The sequence below is a fragment of the Peromyscus californicus genome, unplaced genomic scaffold, assembly GCF_007827085.1.
Source record: "Peromyscus californicus insignis strain IS unplaced genomic scaffold, ASM782708v3 Scaffold_9__1_contigs__length_137607984, whole genome shotgun sequence".
Lineage (NCBI taxonomy): Eukaryota > Metazoa > Chordata > Mammalia > Rodentia > Cricetidae > Peromyscus > Peromyscus californicus.
Window position 1 is genome coordinate 112280621 of NW_026294617.1, and position 19116 is coordinate 112299736.

At 38.7% G+C, this 19116-nt stretch overlaps 1 protein-coding gene and 1 pseudogene across 5 annotated transcripts in view; both read left to right on the top strand.

The window, feature by feature from the left end:
• The window catches only part of Slc9b1 (solute carrier family 9 member B1), a 50823-nt gene that overhangs the window by 401 nt on the left and 31306 nt on the right, over window positions 1–19116 (top strand). For 4 of the 5 annotated variants that reach the window (XM_052730120.1, XM_052730122.1, XM_052730124.1 and 1 more), the window contains exons 2-3: window positions 7072–7165; window positions 9858–9981. In XM_052730120.1, the coding sequence (XP_052586080.1) occupies window positions 7073–7165; window positions 9858–9981 (217 nt within the window). In that variant the 5' untranslated portion in view covers window position 7072. Of the gene's footprint in view, window positions 1–3503; window positions 3534–7071; window positions 7166–9857; window positions 9982–19116 lie in introns of all 5 variants that reach the window. The other variant, XM_052730121.1, reaches the window with a different exon arrangement.
• LOC128105849 (protein DEK-like) lies at window positions 11306–12921 on the top strand (annotated as a pseudogene).

Here is a 19116-nt window from a genome sequence, read left to right on the forward strand (position 1 = left end):
TTCATTATAATGCCTATGCAAGGTACATATGGAAGCTGGGAATATAGCTTAGTCTATAAAGTGCCTGTTGTGCAAACAAAAGAACCAGAATTTGGATCCTATCACCTTACATATGCCAGGCATCATATCTATAACCCTATCTGGAGGGATAAAGACAGATGGACAGCCAGTCTATCCAATGGGTGAGTCCCATGTTCAATGAGAGACCCTGGCTCAAAAAATAAAAGGTAACAGCTGGGGAGATGGCTCAGTGAGTAAGATCATTTTCAGTGTAAGCATGATGACCTGAGGTCAAATTCCTGGATCTCAAAAAATGTTCATCTTACCTAGTAATTAAGGAAAAAAGTCTTAAGGCACCATCCTCTCTCTCTCTCTCTCTCAAATTATATTTAGTATATATAAGTATATATACACATACACATGACAATGTTTATATACTATCTAACAAAACCCCTAACACCAGGCATGAGAAGCCCCTGAATTAAGTTATTAGTCAGGATTGTCCAAGAGACTTCCAAAACATTATAGGCTATTGCCTTTGCCCTTGGTTGCATCCCAGAGGTGGAAGTTAAGTCCCTATTGCTGAAGACACCATGTACTTCTGACATAGTACCTTGATGACCTGACCTGGATCTGACCTGAAACCCCCTACCTGAGGAGTAGCTAAGAAATATCTCAAAAAATGTTCACCATCCCTAGTAATCAGGGAAATAAAAGCAGAACAACTGAGATTTCATCATACCCTAATCAGAATGGCAAAGATCAACAAAACAACAATAAATGATGGAGAAAATGTGGGAAAAATGGGAACCTTTATTCATTTCTTTTCTTTTGACTGTGGTTATATTTTATTTGTGCTGAAATGTGGTGATATTTTTTTTGTGCTTTAATAAAGTTTGCCAGGAGAGCAAAGGAAATAGCAAGCCATTTTAAATAAACGAATAAGTCTGGTAGTAGCACACGCCCTTAATCCTAATCACTTAACAGGGGGGTCTCTGTGTGTTCAAGGCCACACTGGAGAACAGAGCGAAGTGTGGTGACACATATCTTTAATCCCAGTACCGATCGTAGAGACCTGGAGGTCTGTACAGACAAACAGAAAGTGACAGAGCTGGGTAGAAGAAGTGAGGTAGCTAGGCTAAGAGAGCCAATGAGAGGGCAGAACAGCAAGACAAAAAAGGCATGGGTAGACAGGAAGTAACTCGAATTTGGAAGCTATAGAGCTGGTGAGGTAAGGTTGGCTGGTGATTTTTCCTATTTCCCTGATCTAAGGCTTTCACCCCTATATTTGGCTCTGTGTTTTTTATTTTATAAGACCATTTATAAATTAGTCTACATTTGACGATTCTCTGTTCAGATCCTAAACCCATTTGTGAATGGGTCATTTTTGTAAACTCTTTGTTTCCTGAATTCTTTATATATTCTCAATATTAACCCTCTGTCAGATGATAGCTGGTAGATTCACTTCCATTCCCTGGGCTTCCTCTTCACGAAATTGTTTCTTTAGCTATGCAGAAGCTTTTTAGTTTTATGAGGTCCCACTTGTCAATTGTTGGCTTTAGTTCCTGGGCAAATGGGATCCTGTTCAGAAAGTCCTTTTCTACACCTATATCCTGTAGGGTATTGCCTGTGTTTTCTTCTGACAGTTTCAGTGTTTCCAGTTTCACATTTAGGTTCTTGGTCCAGTTAGAGTTACTTTTTTTGTTCAGGATGATATATATGTTAGGGTCTTAGAGAAGTCCCATAGAAGACCATGAGTCACCTTTGCAATTAGCAAGAGCGTTTATTATCTTGAGAGTAAGAGTTCTAGCATGCTGGGTTGAACATCTGACACAAAGGCAAAATAGCAACCCAGAGAGAGGCTTGCAGGCTCCTTTATACACAGCTAAGGGGAGTTTTAGGGACAGTTAGGTCACTCAGATATGATTGGTTAAACAAGCAGCAGTTACATTAGTACATCTCTGATTGGCTCAGTTAGCAGGGCCGGCTGTGCTACAGGTTTACCATCTTTGGGCAAGTTTGGTCAGGTTCCAAGGGGAGGGGGTAGAGGATTTGTCCCTATTTGGTCATTGCCATGAGATATTGCTGGGGATTGCCCAGGCTTGGTTCATACTGTCACCTTGTCCCTGCTGTCAGGGCAGTTGAAGATTGTCCATTTTTTGTGGTTCTTTCAGAAACTGCTTGCTCAGTCTCAGGAAGCTGAAACTGAGGCCTGATCTCTGACAGAAGACTGAGCAGTCTGTTATGGTGTCTGCTCAGCTTATCCACAGGTCTAATTTCATTCTTCTTCTGTATGTGGACATCTAGTTTTCTCAGCACCATTTGTTGTAGATACTATCTTTTATCCAGTGTGTGCTTTTGTCATCTTTGTTGAACATTAGATGGCCATAATTATGCATATTCATGTTTAGGCCACTGATGTCAGAAAGCTTATGACTTCCTACAACTCCAACTCTAGAGGGAAATCTAACACCTCTAGCCTCTGCAGGCACATGCATACACATGTACAAACCCACATGAAGATATAAATACATATAACATAATTTAAAATAATAACTAAATCTTAAAAAATGAAAACTCTTCTTGTTGCTTTCTAGATTTAGGCCATTGTCTTTAGAGAAGGCATATGCTGTGGTTTCTACTTTTTGAATTTGTTGAGGCTTGCTTTATGGCCTGACATATCCTTGAGAATATTCCATATGCTGATGAGAATAATGAGTATTCTTCATTCTTTGGATGAAATGTTCTATAAATGTCTGTTGGGTCCATATTGTTTAATTTTAAGTTTCTTAATTGAGATTTGTCTTGATGTAAGTGGAGAGTTGAGCTTCCAGCTTTTATTGAGTGAATTATATAATTGGATGTTGGAGCCTTGGGCACATATATATTTACAATAATAACATCATCCTCTTTTTAAAATTTGCTTTTAATCATTACATAGTTACCTTTGTGTCTCATTGCAATTTTTGTCTTAAAGTCTATAATCAGGTATTTTCTCTTCATTTGGTTTTTGACTTGAATGAAATATCTTCTCCCATCCCTTCATTTCCAGTCCTGGTGTCTTCACTAATGAATTTCTTGTGAGCAGCATATCTTTGGGCCATTGGGTGTGTGTGTGTGTGTGTGTGTGTGTGTGCGCGTGCGTGCGTGTGTGTGTGTGTGTGTGTGTGTGTGTGTGTGTGTGTGTGTGTATTTAGTCAGCATAAAACTCACAGAGATCCACCTGCCTCTGCTTCCCGAGTGCTGGGATTAAAGGCCAGCATAAAACTTTTAACCTAGAAAGTTAGTCTAATTATTATGAGTAGGTAAATATTTGCTTCTATCATTATTTTTTCTGATTGTTTTATATAGCCTTTATTCTTTGTCTCCTGTTGTTTATCTTTGGTTATATTCTGTATTGATAAGATTTGGTAATTTTCCCTTTTGTGTGTCTGCTGTACTAGTGCATTTTATACTTTTATGTATTTTAATTATGGTATGTTATCTTTTATTTCTGTATATAGGATCCCTTAATCATTTGGGAGATCGGGAGGGTAAGTAATGCCAGTCTTGAGATAATGAATTTCCTGAGTTTTACTTGTCTTAGAAATACTTAACTTCTGGAGGGCTGAGTGATTATGCTTATTCGTAGTTGGCAGTATTTGCTTGTTTTTGAAACAGGGTCTTGTTATATAGCCCAGGCTTTCCTTAAACTTGTGACCCTTCTAAGTGCTGAACAGCCCATGTGCATCACACCAATCTTGGCACTTCTTTTCTTTTAGGGATGTGAATATGTCATCTTATTCTCTTGGCCTGTAAAATTCTACTGAGAAATCTGCTTTTAGTCTAATAAGGATTCCCTCATATGTGTGCTACTGATTTTTCTGTTTTTAGAATGGTTTCTTTGTCCTTTGTCTTTTACTTTGAATTGCCCCAAAAATGACTTTTTTGATCAAATCTGTTTGGGATTCATTGAGACTTTTTTGTCTGAACACTTATAATATCTTTCTTAAGTTTTGTTTCTGTTATCTCATTTTATACTTTATGCCTTCCCTCTTCTTCTGAAACATCTATAAATTAAATTTGCAAATATTTGTTTGGTGATGGTGATAACTTCATTTGTCTTAAAGTGTTTATTTTTTTGTTTTTTGAGACAGAGTTTTTCTGTGTAACCCTGACTGTTCTGAAACTTGTTCTGTAGACTAGGCTTGGCCTTAAACACAGAGATCCACCAGCCTCTGCCACTCAAGTGCTGGGATTAAAGGTGTGTGCCGTTATACCTTGATTTTTTTTCTTATTAATTGATCTCACAAGAGCTGCATCCAGTTCAGAAATCCTTTCTACTACTTGACACCTAGCCTGTGGTTGTGAGTCTTTTTTAAAAAATAAAATCTCTTTATTGTAATGAACTCAGAAGTAAAAGCATTACACAGCTATATTAAGGTAGCCACTCAAACAAACACATGCCCAGTTCCAAACTCTATACATCTCATTCAACTTGTAAACCGTTAGAATAGCCATTCTGAAGCCATGGAGTTTTGTGTAGGATTTACACTTTCACTATCAATGACAGTTTTCTTCATGTATCTACCACAAAGGGGGAGGGAGGTTTTGACATAATTGAAATTAGAAAAATTAGCTTATGTCCTCTCTCATGACGCACGTGTCCTTTTCCCATATTCCATCTTTCCTCATCATCTAGTATTGCCCTTTCTTGGTCGCTTTTCTGAATGTTATACTACATTCATGCTTACAGCTGTTTACATATGGACATGTGTATATTAGAGGCTAGGATCTGCATAGGGAGACCATGTAGCTTTTCCTTCTGAGTTTGGGTGACCTTGTTTAATATTATACTTTGCAAGTCTATTTTCCTTTAGATTTCAGTTGTTTTGGAGCTAAAGAGTGTTCTATTTTGTATATGTGTCACAATTCACTATCCATTCATCTGTTCCATAATAGCAGATTAGGGTTCCTCTTTATCTATATCCTCTCCAAAATTTGTCATCTGATTTCTTGATGCTAGCCATTCTGACTGGGGTGAGGTGGTATCTCAAAGTCATTTTAATTTACACTTCCTGATTACTAGGGATGTTGAACACCTTTTAAAATGATTTTTGGCCCTTTGTGTTTCTTCTTTGGAAAACTACGTTAATTGCTTAACTCTTGACTATATTTTTTAAAATTTCACTTATTGAGTATTTCAGATCCATGATTATTTGGTTCTTTTTGTGGTCCCTCTCTTTACTGAGTTTCGTTTTCATGTTATAAATGGTTTTCATTTTTTGTTTGTTTTTTAAGATTCCCACTGTGTACTCTTTTGTGTACTGAATTTTCCTGGAGTCATTATTTGAAGTCTTTTGGGGCCCTCATCTTCCTTTTCTTTGGCCCTATTACTACCTTTAGAGATGTGTGCTGCCCTACTTTTTCAAGGTTCATATATCCATATGTTGATATTTGATTAATATCTGATTAACCTGCTACTTCTAACAGTGTTGTAGAATGACTTTCACGGTGAGAGACTTTGTCCTGAAGACTGTTTCTGTGGCACTGGCTCCGGCTCCAGAGGGATGCAATAGTGGAGTCGACAGAGGTTCCTAAGGAAAATCATTGTTGAGAATCCTATGGCAGCAAGTTTGCTAAGGACTCTGTGTGGCTCATGCAGCCCCCCAAAGCAGAGTTCCCAGCAACTTCCTTAGGCTGTGTGACTGCAGGGCTGATGTGGCAGGCCCAGGAGGGGAGATGTGGCTAGTGAAAAAGCAGAAGCATAGCTCCGTCAGGTAGTTTTGGCTGTGAGGGGCAAGTCAACTCTAGCAGACAGGCAGCAGGAATGGGCAACTTAAATATCAGTGGACTGGTGGGGTTGGGGTGGCTGCGCCAGGAAGCCTCAGTGGATGTGGTCCTTGACACAATGTAGCACCAGCTGGATGCAGGTGGGTTTAGGGTCAGCATGGTTCTGACAAAAGCCTGGGTTGAGGAGGGTACAATAGGAATTGAGCTTCACTTCAGCAGTGCGATGGTGTCACTCCAGCAGCTCCCCAAACCAGGGTCTGTGTCCCAGAGGCTGTCAGATTACCCAGCTGCAGAATTTCAGATGTTTATGTCATCACTCGGAGCTATCTTCTTCTTGTCACAGGAAAACATTGTTAGTTTCAAGCTGATCCAGACTAGGTCAGTCAATGTAAAGTGCCTGCTTCACTGTAGGCTCTTCTGGGTCTCTGTCCTCGGTGTCTGTCAGCCTCACTGTAGCCCAGCACTCTCTCCCAAGTATTCCACCTCAACATCAGCTTAACTTTCTCTTTTTTTTTTTTTTTTTTTTGGTCCATTGTGAAAGACAAACTTCCTCAGGTTCTGTATAAGCATTCCTCCAGGTTTCATTTTAATTTTCTTGAAGTCTCATGGAGGCTTGAAATACACTAGTTGGTGACTGAAATAAAGAACTGATTATCTCCCACATGCTTTTAATATATTGCACATTCTTATGAAATTGGTGAGAAATAATATATTTCTTCATGTCAAAAACTTTTAAAACTTAGGCGCTTGGGGCCAGTGAAATATTTGGCTTAGTAGGTAGAGGCATTTGCCACCAAGTGGGATGACCTGAATTCATCCCTGGGACCCACATAGAAAAAGAGAACTAATTCCAGCAAGTGGTCCTCTGACCACACACATGGATAAATAATCATAATAAAAAAATTTAAGCTTGATTTTGTAGCTTTGATTAATAACTTTAAGTCAATATTAAAAATTTTATTACTGTGTGTGTGTGTGTGTGTGTGTGTGTGTGTGTGTGTGTGTCATGGTACACATAGGAAGTAACTTGTGGGAGTCAATTCTTCCTTCTACCATGTGGTTCCCAGGGATTGAACTCAGGTACTCAGTCTTGGCAGCTGGTGCCTTTACTCACTGAGCCATCTGACTGGCCTTAAGTGAGCATTTAGATTTTCTTTTTCTATAAAGGTATCTGACTTGGCTATGATAAAATTTTATTATTTAAATGTTTTAAATATTAATGTAACTTAACCAAATTCATTTTCATATCAATTTATAGACTTGCCTTTTCTTTCAAATTATTTTTCTTTTAAATATTAGCATGTACAGAACAGAATCAAACAATGAGGATGATTTCCAGCCATCTACAACTACTCAACCGTCTACAGTTACTCAACTGACTACAATTACTCAGGTAAAAACTTAAAACTACATTGTAATATAGGATGTCTAAATCCATATTGAACATGAGAATCTGAGTACCCATATGGAGAGCCTAGCGTGGTGCATGGACTTAGAAGCCCAGCACTGGGGAGCAGAGACAGGCATAGCCTGGAAACCCATGGGCCAGACAGCTAGCCTTGCTGAAACAGGGAGCCTCCTGTTCACTGAGAACTGCCAAGGAACTAAGGCAAAGCGCCCCAGAGGAAGAAACCTGGCATCCTTCTCTGGTACACATACCTGCACGCTCAAGTGCATGAAACACACACACACCATATGCAAGTATACACCCAAAATAAAAACAAACAAACAAATCCAGTTTGGCATGAGGACAACGAATACCCACACTAGTAATCATAGGAGCTGGGAGGCTGAGGCAAGAGGATCCTGAGTTACAGACATCCCGTGCTATGTAGCAAGACACTGTTTGTTTGGTTCTTTTAAAATTATTTTTTGTTTATTATTATATAGATTTCTCTTCAATGTGTCTGTAAAAAGTGAAAACATATAATTTTTGAAATGGCTATTAAATTTTAATGGGTTCTAGAAAATGAGCAGAAAGGATGAGACAGATGAAAAGGAATTTTTTGTACCTAGACTGGGCATGTTTTAGAATAAGGCAAATATAGCTTATTTCCTTATGTGTGGTAGAAAATTTCAGCAATTTAAATCAACAAAGGTTATGTATTTTGAAGAAACTGGGAAGAGGGGGAGTGTTGTCTTTTGAGCATAGAGAGTACACCATTAAGTCTTTTGGTAATCTAGTTTTTCTAAATAATTGTTTATAGTTAGAATTATAAATTGCTTTTTTTTTTTTTTTTTTTTTTTTTTTTTTTTTTTGGTTTTTCGAGACAGGGTTTCTTTGTGTAGTTTTGCGCCTTTCCTGGAACTCGCTTTGTAGACCAGGCTGGCCTCGAACTCACAGAGATCCGCCTGCCTCTGCCTCCCGAGTGCTGAGATTAAAGGCATGCGCCACCACCGCCCGGCCTATAAATTGCTTATTTTTTTAAATAGAGATTCCTACAATTCTTAAGCCAGAAAGCCCAGTGTAATATTATAAACATCACAGTCTGTGATTAATTCATCCTAACCTATGTCCATTTATTGTATACTCTGAAATATAAAGTAGGATGCTCTGATTCACTGTGTGTGACTCATGACTTTCCATAACCCTAATAAAAACCAGCTGCTGTGTGTTCAGCATTCTGTACAGTGATGGAGACTCTAGAAAACACCTATGTTGTTGGTTGTTTTTACTCTTTTACTTTTTGGCTCTTTGCTCCTTTGGGTGTTCTGCCATACAGCTCCCAAATAAAAACACATGGAGGCTTATTCTTTCTTATAAATGCCCGACCTTAGCTTGGCTTGTTTCTTGCCAGCTTTTCTTAAATTATTCCATCTACCTTTTGCCTCTGAGCTTTTTCCTTTTTTTGCATGTGTATATCTTACTTTCACTCTTACTCTGTGGCTGGCTGTGTGGCTGAGTAGCTGGCCCCTGATGTCCTCTCTCCTTTTTTGCTTGCTCCTTGATCTTTTCTCTCTCTTTTTCTCCTTCTGTTTATTCTCTCTGCCTGCCAGCACCACTTATCCTTTGTCCTGCCTTGCTATTGGCCATTCAGCTCTTTATTAGATCAATCAGGTGTTTTAGAGAAGCAAAGTAACACAGCTTCACAGAGTTAAACAAATGCAACATAAAAGAATGCAACACTTCTTTGCATCATTAAAACAAATGTTCCACAGCATAAACAAATGTAATACATCTTAAAATAATAGTCCACAACACATCTCTACCCTGGAACACAACAGACTGGTTATTAGATCTGAGAGCTTTGTCTCAAAGAGCTATAGAATGTGTACTTAGCAATCAGGTGCAGTGTTGGCTCCATCATAGACATTCATTTTAACCCGCTGAGCCCTTGGTTATCAGTGCAGTTAGCCTTTACTACACTTCTGTAGAAGTGCACTCAGAATGTTAGCAGCACACTTAGTGTTGGCACATATGTGCACCCACCCACCTACCCATCCGTCCATCTTGGCAATGATACGCTAAACACAGAAGTCACTATTCCAAGCTTCACTCTGGGTTTGTTGTTGGAATTGTTTGTTTATATTAGAAGAATCTTCTCTGCACTCTCACAAACCACAGATATTTCACTAAATCAGCAGTTTCATAATTACGTTAACATTCAAAGGTTGGGAGGGAGGACTGATGTATACCATAAATTATCAAAATATGTATAAATATTAGTGGAGGCACGCTTGAATTTCTGAGGATGTTACCTCTGGTTTTCTCATTTTTTCAGTTATATAATTTTTCATATTTAACTTTCCAATTTAGTTATATTTTCACTTCAGGAAAGTTTTGGTGATTAATCTAAGGGAGATAAACAAAGGGTAGACAGGTTCAATTGTTAAGCCTACAATAGAGACTTACTTGTTAAGTATATAAATGGTAATAGTAATGGTGGAGATGCAGCTGTAGTAACATATGAGTCATGGTTCCTTGCAAAATAGTCTGCTGTTACATCCTCTATTTCTGAAGCGTGTGATGGGTGTTTCCCATATTGACAGTAATATGAATTTAGTTATGAAATGTCGTGATTGCTTACATTCATAAAATTATGTGGCGAGTACAGTTCTTAAAAGAGTTCCTTGTTTGACTTCAGGTTTCCAGTGATCCTGCTTTTAGTTCAACATATGAGGACGCTAAGGAAAGGAAACAACAGGTGAACAGAAGTACAAATAGTTATTGTCCTCCACAAGGAACATTCAATAAGATAATTACAGATGGTATGTGAACTAAATGTACATGGGAAGAAAATGAGAAATATGTGCGCCTAATAAAATGCAGATAATAAGGCCACTGCCATATATATGATATATACCTCAGATGGCAAGCTCAGTTCTGAACAATATGTAGACAGAACAAATATTTCCTCACCCTTTCAAAACCAAAGTATTACTTGATTTATAGTTTATTCTTTTCCATGTATTTTAATATTAAATGTGGGGGTTAGAAGCCACATTAATTAAAGATTCTTGTTGCAGACTTTCTTTTGATGGCCTTAGTTAGCCAGAAGTATTATTATCCCTGGCAATACTAAGGTTCTTAACATTGGGTCCCAGATTTTAAAATAGCTGTGGCCTTATATAAAATTTGCATCTTATTGTTGCCAAATAAATAAAGATTTTTTTCTTATTTCTTTCTATTTATTTATTTTTAGTGCATTGGTGTTTTGCCTGCATGTATGTCTGTATGAAGGTGTCAGATCCCCTAGTACTGGAGTTACAAAAAGCTGTCAGCTGCCTTTGAGTGCTGGGAATTGAACCTGGGTCCTTTGGGAGAGCAGACAGTGCTCTTAACTGTTGAGCCATATCTCTAGCCCCCTAGTTGTTTATTTCTTTGTGAATATTCTATACAATGGAACTCAGAGATTTTGACCACCAGCTGTATATAACCTATACAGAACAAAAATTAGACTAAATATAGTGAAGCATAAGTAATTGAAGTTTTAGTTTTCGTGTATTCTTATTTGTTCTTTGCTAACTTTAAACTTTTAAAAGCAAATTTTATTCATTGATTTTTTTTCATTAGCAATGGCTGCTTCTTAATTAACATCAGTGTTTTAAGGACCTTGAATTAAGTTTTCTCTGAACTCGAAAAGTCCTCATGTGACTGTGAATTCCTGGGCTCCTGTTTTCGTTTTACTTTCTGCACATAGCTCTTGTACATCTCTGTTCGTTTCCATGACCCTGTCTATTTAGCAGGCTGTTTCTAGAGTGTAGTTGTTATGAGAGAGGAAGAGGAATGTGCTGATCACCAACGTTACCCTCTTCAGGTTGGATTGCAGACAGAGTTCAATACCAGCACTGAAATGTCAACCTTAGGTCAATGACTTATTTCCCCCCTTTCCCCCCAATTTTGGTTTTGTAGTTTTAGGGACATTTGTAGGAAAAGAAGATTTCATAGCTTCCATGTTCTGTTTTAGGGATACACATTTTAGTACTATCTTTTTTCAAGCCTCTCTCCTTATACATACATCATCTAGGTTCTTACTGGTTCCTCAATACACACTTCCAAATCAAATTCAGGAACACATGAAGATTATATATTATGATCAGGTGTGCTTCATTCTAGAAAGTCAAGGTTGGTTTGACTTATGTAAATCAATAAGTGTAATATATCATGTAAATAAACTTAAGGACAAAAACCACATTATCACTTCAATTGATGCTGAAAAGGACATTTGGAATTCTTTCGAGTAAGAAAAAACAAAAAACAAGAACAGTCGAACTTAGAAATCCACAAAAAATGACTTGCTAACAGACCAGGCACAGCGTCTGGATTAAAGAAGAATGTGCACCGGTTCAGTGGCTTTCCTTTGAAAAAGGCAGCATCCAATATAAAGAGAAGGAAGAAACGTTGAAAAGTTGGGAGATGTGCTAAAGAGCATCCGTGAGGTTCTTGACTTGGAGAGATGAGTGTGAGCAGTGAACTAGTGAAGAGGCTGTTGAATTTCTTAATGTAAACCATTGCCAAGATCTAAAACACCTTCAAATAAAGGTGGTAAAAAGGAACAGAACAGTTCTGTAATGACAGTGAAGTCAAAGCAAACCAGACATCCTGAAATTCTGTCGGATGAATCCAGTAGTGATGAAGATGAAAATAAAAATGAGATAAATGACGAGGAGCAGCTACCAAAAAAAAATCTAAAAAAGAAAAATCCAAACAGAAAGCTACTGCTAAAAGCAAAAATTCCCCCCAAACCTGTAAAAAGTGCTAATGGTGAGGAAGCAGGAAGCATACCAGGAAGAGTCGAGACAGGTCAAAATAGTCTGGATCTCGATTGAGACAGATAACAAACCACTAATTCAAACATCCAGGAAACCCACCTCCAGACAAAGAGTTAAAGGAAATAGCGAAGAAATTATTGGCCAAATTATTGCTAATTTGGAAGAAGTCACAATGAAGGAGATTTGCAGAGAGGTATATGAAAATTATTTGACTGAGAGAAAGCATCTCATTAAAATAACTGTAAAGCTGGGCAGTAGTAGCATACTCCTGTAATCCCAGAACTGCAAAGGCTGAGGCAGGTGGATCTCTGTAAGTTCGAGGCCAGCCTGGTCTACAAAGCAAGTTCTAGAACAGCCAAGCCTGTTACACAAAGAAACTCTCTCTCAGAAAAAAACAAAAAACTAACAAACAGAAAAAACAGCTCTAAAGAGCTGGTTCCTTGTTATGGAGGACGGATGGCTTGTTCTCAGATTTGAAGAACAAAGAGAATGTGTTTTCTAAGTCTATTGAGTTCAGAGAACTCATTGCTGTCCTTTGAGTGTTACATACATCTGAGCCTGCTGTTTTAAACTGGATTTCTGTACAGCTTTTAGCTTAAATCTTGCATGGCAGTAATTATTCCTTGCTTTTTGTGACTGCACATTTTGGATTTCTTTATGTAATATCATAGGTTCCTGAACTGTAGTGAATTATAGTGCACTAATGTTAGCTTGCTTAAGACATACTTTTCATCAAGTAAAGTAAAAACTATTATAACCAGCCTTTATACGTGCAGAGAATAATACAGTACTTACTATAAGAAATATTTTGAATACATCTCTTCAGTCCTTGTGAAAACGTAGTGGCAGTTGCTCATATTAGAGCAAAGCTGTTCATATGACTCCAGTGAAACTTTTTCTGCCTGTGTATACATGTCAAGTTGTTGGTGTGACAGATGTTTGTTTTGTATTTAAAAAAAAAAAAACAATTTAGGGCTGGAGAGATGACTCAGCCATTGAAGGCTAGGCTCACAACCAGAAGAATATAAAAACCAATTTGTTTTATATGATGTACTATTTTTTGGTGCAGATCAGTTTTTAAGCCCATATAGATAGGTGACTTATGCACTTATAAACTATAGTCAGTGTTGAGGCAGGTGGCAAGACAGAGCAGTCAGAGTTCAGTGATGGGGACACTAAAGGACTGTCCAGTTCTGCTTTGCCCTGAAAGTGTCATCAGTTTGTGGTTGTGGCGTTAACTGAGTGTCATAGGAATTTAATATTGAGGATAAACCAAAATCAGCACACCAGAGCTCCAGAAACTGGGAGAGGGTGAAATGAAGCACATTTGGCTTGATGGAATGTAAGTGAACTGGTAACTTCTTTTGACCATATAAAATATTACTTACAGGAAACCTGGCTGCCTTCATAATTATGATTAAAGGTATCAGATATAATGCCCAAAGATGGTGTGTGGGCAATGTAGGTATCCCTGACAAAGTAGTTCTAAAAAACCATACATTAAGTTTCTTTAATATTAAAAGTAAGCAGGCTGGAGAGATGGCTCAGAGGTTAAGAGCACTGGTTGTTCTTCCAGAGGTCCTGAGTTCAATTCCCAGTAACCACATGGTGGCTCACAACCATCAATAATGAGATCTGGTGCCCTCTTCTGGCCTGAAGGGACATATGCAGAAGCAGAACATTGTATACATAATAAATAAATCTTTAAAAAAAAAAATCTTAAAAAAAAATGGTCTGGAGAGATGGCTCAGTGGTTAAGGGCACTGGCTGCTCTTCCAGAGGATCCAGGTTCAATTCCAAGCACCCACATGGCAGCTACCAACTGTCTGTAACTCCAGTTCCCTGGAATCTGACATCTTCACATCAATGCACATTAAATAAAAAGTTAAATAAATTATAAAAAAATAAGCATTTGTATAGTCAAGGTTATTGGATTTTAAATTTTGGTCAATCAAGATTTTAGGTGATAAACATGGTCCACCTCTGAATTTAAACTAAATTTTGGCTTTTGACTGTCTTAATAAATAGCCTGTTTCTGAATTTAAAAAATATGCTGCTTGAAAAAAATGATATTTTATTTACTGAGTGTTTTTTTAACCTTTACATCATAGAGCAGATGTAGTGAAATAATATTTAGTGTTAACAGGTATTTTCATATATTTGACTTGTTTAGTATGCTTAAGAGTGAAAGGCATAAGCAACTAATTGAGGACTGAAAATTGGTCTTTTCCTTTAAATAATTTGTTATAAACCTTGGCAATAAAGAACAAATGGATATGAAGATGTTAAAGCCAGAGTGACGCTCATGGCTTTAGATTGACTGTTCTAACTGTACAGAAGGTCAGTGCACTGTATAGACTTTGGGTCTGATTAATTTCAGTGCATGGCATTTTTTATTTGTAAGCTCTTCATAATGAAGGGTTTTTTGTTTACTTGTAAATTACAGTGGTTTTATTTTACTTTTATTTTGTGTGCATTGGTATTTTGCATGGGTGTTGGTTCCCTAGAACTAGAGTTATAGGCTGTTGTGACCTGCCCTGTGGGTGCTGGGAATTTCACATGGGTCCTCTGGAAGAGCAGTCAGTGCTCTTAACCACTGAGTCATCTCTCTAGCTCCATAATGAAGTTTTTAAAGATCTTAATATCAGTTTCATGAGGATAGCAATCTTGGAAGTTTAAGATTCAGAAATAATACTCCAGACACTTTCAATTTCTGAAGCTTGCCTTTAACCCCAGCACTTGAGAGGCAGAGGCAGATGGATTTCTGTGAGTTTGAGGATAGCCAAGGCTGCATAGAGAGGCCCTGTCTGTAAGTAAATAAAGAGAAAATGAGGTGGGAGAATCCATCTACACCTCTCAGTATAATAGATAAAACTTCAGAAATGAAAGAGAAAACCTGAATAAGACAAAGAAGAAGCCTTGCCTATATGGGAGTCCTAATAAAAATTGCATCCTCTCTCCTCGGAAGTGACGGAAGCAAGAGGGGTGGAGTGGAGTGTTGTGAGCAAAAATAAACACCAGCCCAGAATTCTGGATCTTAGAAATTATCCTTCAGAAATCAAGGTGAAATAAATTCTTTTGGACTAAAAACTTTTAAGGTATACTATTTTCCATTGATTTACCTTGCAGCAACTGTCAAGAGGTTTTCAGATAGAAGGCAATTTTATATAGGCCAAAAACTCAGATCTACAGAAAAGAGAAAAAGAATTGAAGGTTAAAAAAAGCCTTTTCTTTGCTTTATCAAATGGGTAAGTTTATTCAAACCACAGTATATTCAATAATTATAGTTTAGGTATGTGTGGGCTGAATAACTATGGTAGAAGAAAAAGACCAAAAGCCAGGAGTACTTCGTTACAGTTATATGTTGAGTAATGACTTTCTGTCAGTGATGGACTCTGTACAGTATGGTCCTGTTAGAGTGTAACTGTGCTCTACAGTTCCTGTTGTCTAGTGACATCATAGCTGCCGTGCCGCGCCGTGCTGTACTGCAGCACCTGTTAGTGGTGATGCTGATATAAGCAGAGCCGCTGTACTCCAGTCACTATGTAAGTATGTTACATAACTTAGTACAGAAGTGTTGGTGAGCTGTCCCAGCAGTAAGAGCACTCACTCTTGTAAACACAAGGGCTTGAGTTTGAACTCCCAGCACCCACGTAAACCACTGGGCATGCCCATGCCTTTTAACCCCAGTACTAGGGGGTACTGTATGATTTTTACAGAATGTTTAAATCACTTAAAAACATCCCAGGCTGAGCTCCAGGAGTCCAATCCATGAGAGAGAGGAAGGATTCTATGAGCAAGGGACATCAAGATCATGATGAGAAAATGTACAGAGATGGCCAGCCAAACTAGTGGAGATACATGAACTGTGGACCAATAGCTGTGGAGCCCCCATGGTACTGGAGTAGGCTCTCTGGATAGACAGTTGCTTAGCTTGAACTGTTTAGGGGGCCCCCAAGCAGGCAGTGGGATCGAGACCTGTCCCTGCTGCATGAGCCGGCTTTTTGGAGCCCAGCGCCTATGGTGGGACACTTTGCACAGCCTTCGTGCAGGGAGGAGGGGCTTGGAACTGCCTCAGCTGAATGTCCCAGGCTCTGCTGACTCCCCATGGGAGACCTTGCCTTGGAGGAGGTGGGAGTGGGGGATGGGTTGAGGGGGAAGGCTGGGGATTGGGAGGAGGGAGGAGAGAGGAATCTGTGGTTGGTATGTAAAATGAATAGAAAAATCTCTTAATAATAATAATAATAATAAATTATATATGGTTCTGAGATATATGAGGACATTTTATTTGTTTTTGTTTTTTTTTTTTTTTGGTTTTTTTGAGACAGGGTTTCTCTGTGTAGCTTTGCGCCTTTCCTGGAACTCACTTGGTAGCCCAGGCTGGCCTCGAACTCACAGAGATCCGCCTGGCTCTGCCTCCCGAGTGCTGGGATTAAAGGCGTGCGCCACCACCGCCCGGCCATGAGGACATTTTATACAAATATGCTTTGATCAAATTCCCCTCATCCCTCCCAACCTCACCCTTCTCAACCTTTACTATCCTGTTAGTCCTCCTTGTTGCCATATTTATTTATTTGTTGCCATGGTCTCTGCATCTGTTTCCATCAGTCACTGGCCTCTATGATGACAGTTAGGGTATTCACCCATCTGATCACCAGAGTAGGCCAGTTAAGGCACCTTCTCAACTATTGCCAGTAGTCTAAGGTGGGGTCATCTTTGTGGATTCCTAGGAACAAGTTTTATTTCTACTTTCATATCATATACACATATGATTTTATGTGAATACAAAATCCATAAATCACAAATGAGAAAAAGGTGATATTTTTCTTTCTGAGACTCATTCAGTTGGTTGTCTTGAATTACACCCATTTTTCTGCAAATGACAACTTTGTTCTTCATATATTACATATTTGTTACTCATCCCTCTGCTGTTAGGTGCCTAGGTTAGCTCTATAACTTAGCTATTGTGAACAGTGCTGCAGTAAACATGGATATGCAGATCTCTCTGTGATATGTTGACATGTGGTAACATGGGTAAATACCCAGGAGTGGGATAGCTGGGTCATATGGCCGATTGATTTTAGTTTCTTCAAGGAACCCTCATGCTGATTTCCACAATGACTGGAGTACTGTACATTCCTACCAAGAGTGTGCGTTCCCATTTGTCTGCATCCTTGCCAGCATTTGTGTTTGTATCCTTAATGACTGCCACTCTGACTGGGGTGAGATGGAATCTCAATGTGGTTTCCATTTGCATTTCTCTGATGGTTAGGGAGGCCATGTGTACTTCAGCTTTTGAGACTTTTCAACTCATTTCAATAACACATTTTTTAAATTAAATTGTTTGATTTTTTTGTTAGATTTATTCTAAGATTTTTTGAGGCAATTATGAATAGAATTATTTTGTCTGATTTCTTTTTATCGTGGTTTCTGTTGGCATATAAGAAGGCTACTAATTTTTGTTTGTTCATTTGTGCTATTTAATTTTGTTTTAGTTAAGTCATGTGTATGTGTCTGCCATGAGGACCTAGCTTGACCTTGTTTGTATCTTTCCTTCCTCTCTTCACCTTTTAACTTAATCAGACCTTGCTCATTTATTTTGTATATTCTGCACTTGAGGTTGGACAAAATATCAAATAGATTAATTTAAAAAGAAGTGCTTATTTATTTAGTGAATATGAAATTAATAAAATTTTGTGAAATATGATTAAAATATTGGAAAATATGTGGGCACATATATGTTTTATAACCTTGCTAGAAGAAAACTATTAGGAGCATGGCAAGAGCCAGGAATTCCCAAGACCTGTTTTGTCAGTCTGCCTCTTGAACAGTGAGATCCTTCTATCCCATGGCTCCCAGTACCTAATGTCTTTTATAAGTGTCTGCTGTCACTGTTCTTTTGTTTGTCTTCTTGTGGGTTTCCTGTGTACTTATTACATAACTTAGTAGACATCTGGTGATTTGGAGGCGGCATTCTATTCAGGTGAGTGGACAATTTGAGGTGAGTCAGTTCTCTCGTTCTACCTTGCTTTTGAGAAAAGATGTCTTCTTACTTCAGATCTCCAACTTGTTTCAGCTTTGTTGATTGCAACACACTTCTTCCTCTTGGGCTGGTTCCACTTCCTGTTAGCAGATCTCCTTGGCAAGTATCCCACGGCTCTGGCATTTCCAACATCTTGGGGTCTCTACAGCAATCTAGGCTTCACCTTCACAGCTTCACACAATGGCCTCTCTAGGCCTCCATGCAGGGACACCCCTGACACATGCCTGGCCTCAGCAGCTTTCCTTAGTCATGGAGAGTGATTCCATAACCCCTTTCTTCTATCCTTGACTCTAAAGCCAGAACCATGGGTCTGAAGGTGCCAAGTTCTCTTGGTTGCTGGGGCTGGAACATAATCCCCTCATTCAATTACATCCCCATGAGCTTTCTGCTTTCCATGGTTTTCCTCATTGCCTAAGCTTGGCTGTCCTGGAATTTGCGCTGTAGACCATGCTGGCCTTGAACTCAGAGATCCGCCTGCCTCTGTCTCCTGGGTGCTAGGATTAAAGGTGTGTACTTCCATGCCTGGACCTAAGCTGTTCTTTAATTCCTTTTCACAAGTTGAAATCTTAGCTGGGTGGGGTCTTATCTTGAGGTCACCACTCTTTTTATTCCTTTTAATATCAGGCTTTTCTTGTATCTGTTTATCTCCTTGAACATAGGACTTAGCCCCATTCCACTTCCTGGTGCCTCCTTTCTTCTCAAGCTGTACATTTTGTAACTTTCCCTGCTCAGCTTACTCCTTTACATTATAGATTTGCATAAGAGTGACCTCTAATAACCACACAAAAGAGTCTATACCAGGCTGTTTTGAGATTTCTTCTGCCAGTAGAATTAATCCAAAACTCTTCACTTTAGCCTCAGGCAGACTTTTCAGACAAGGGCAAAAAGCAGCTACATTCTTCATCAAAATATCACAAGACCAGTCTATAGCCCATGTATTAATATTGTCCTCTGAAACCTCTTGAGCATCCTCAGCACCACGGTCTTCCACATTCCTACTAGGATGACCCATTAAGTAGTGCTTAAAGCATTCCACTGCTTTCCTAACCCCACATCCCAAAGTCCACATTCCTCTAAACAAAAGCATG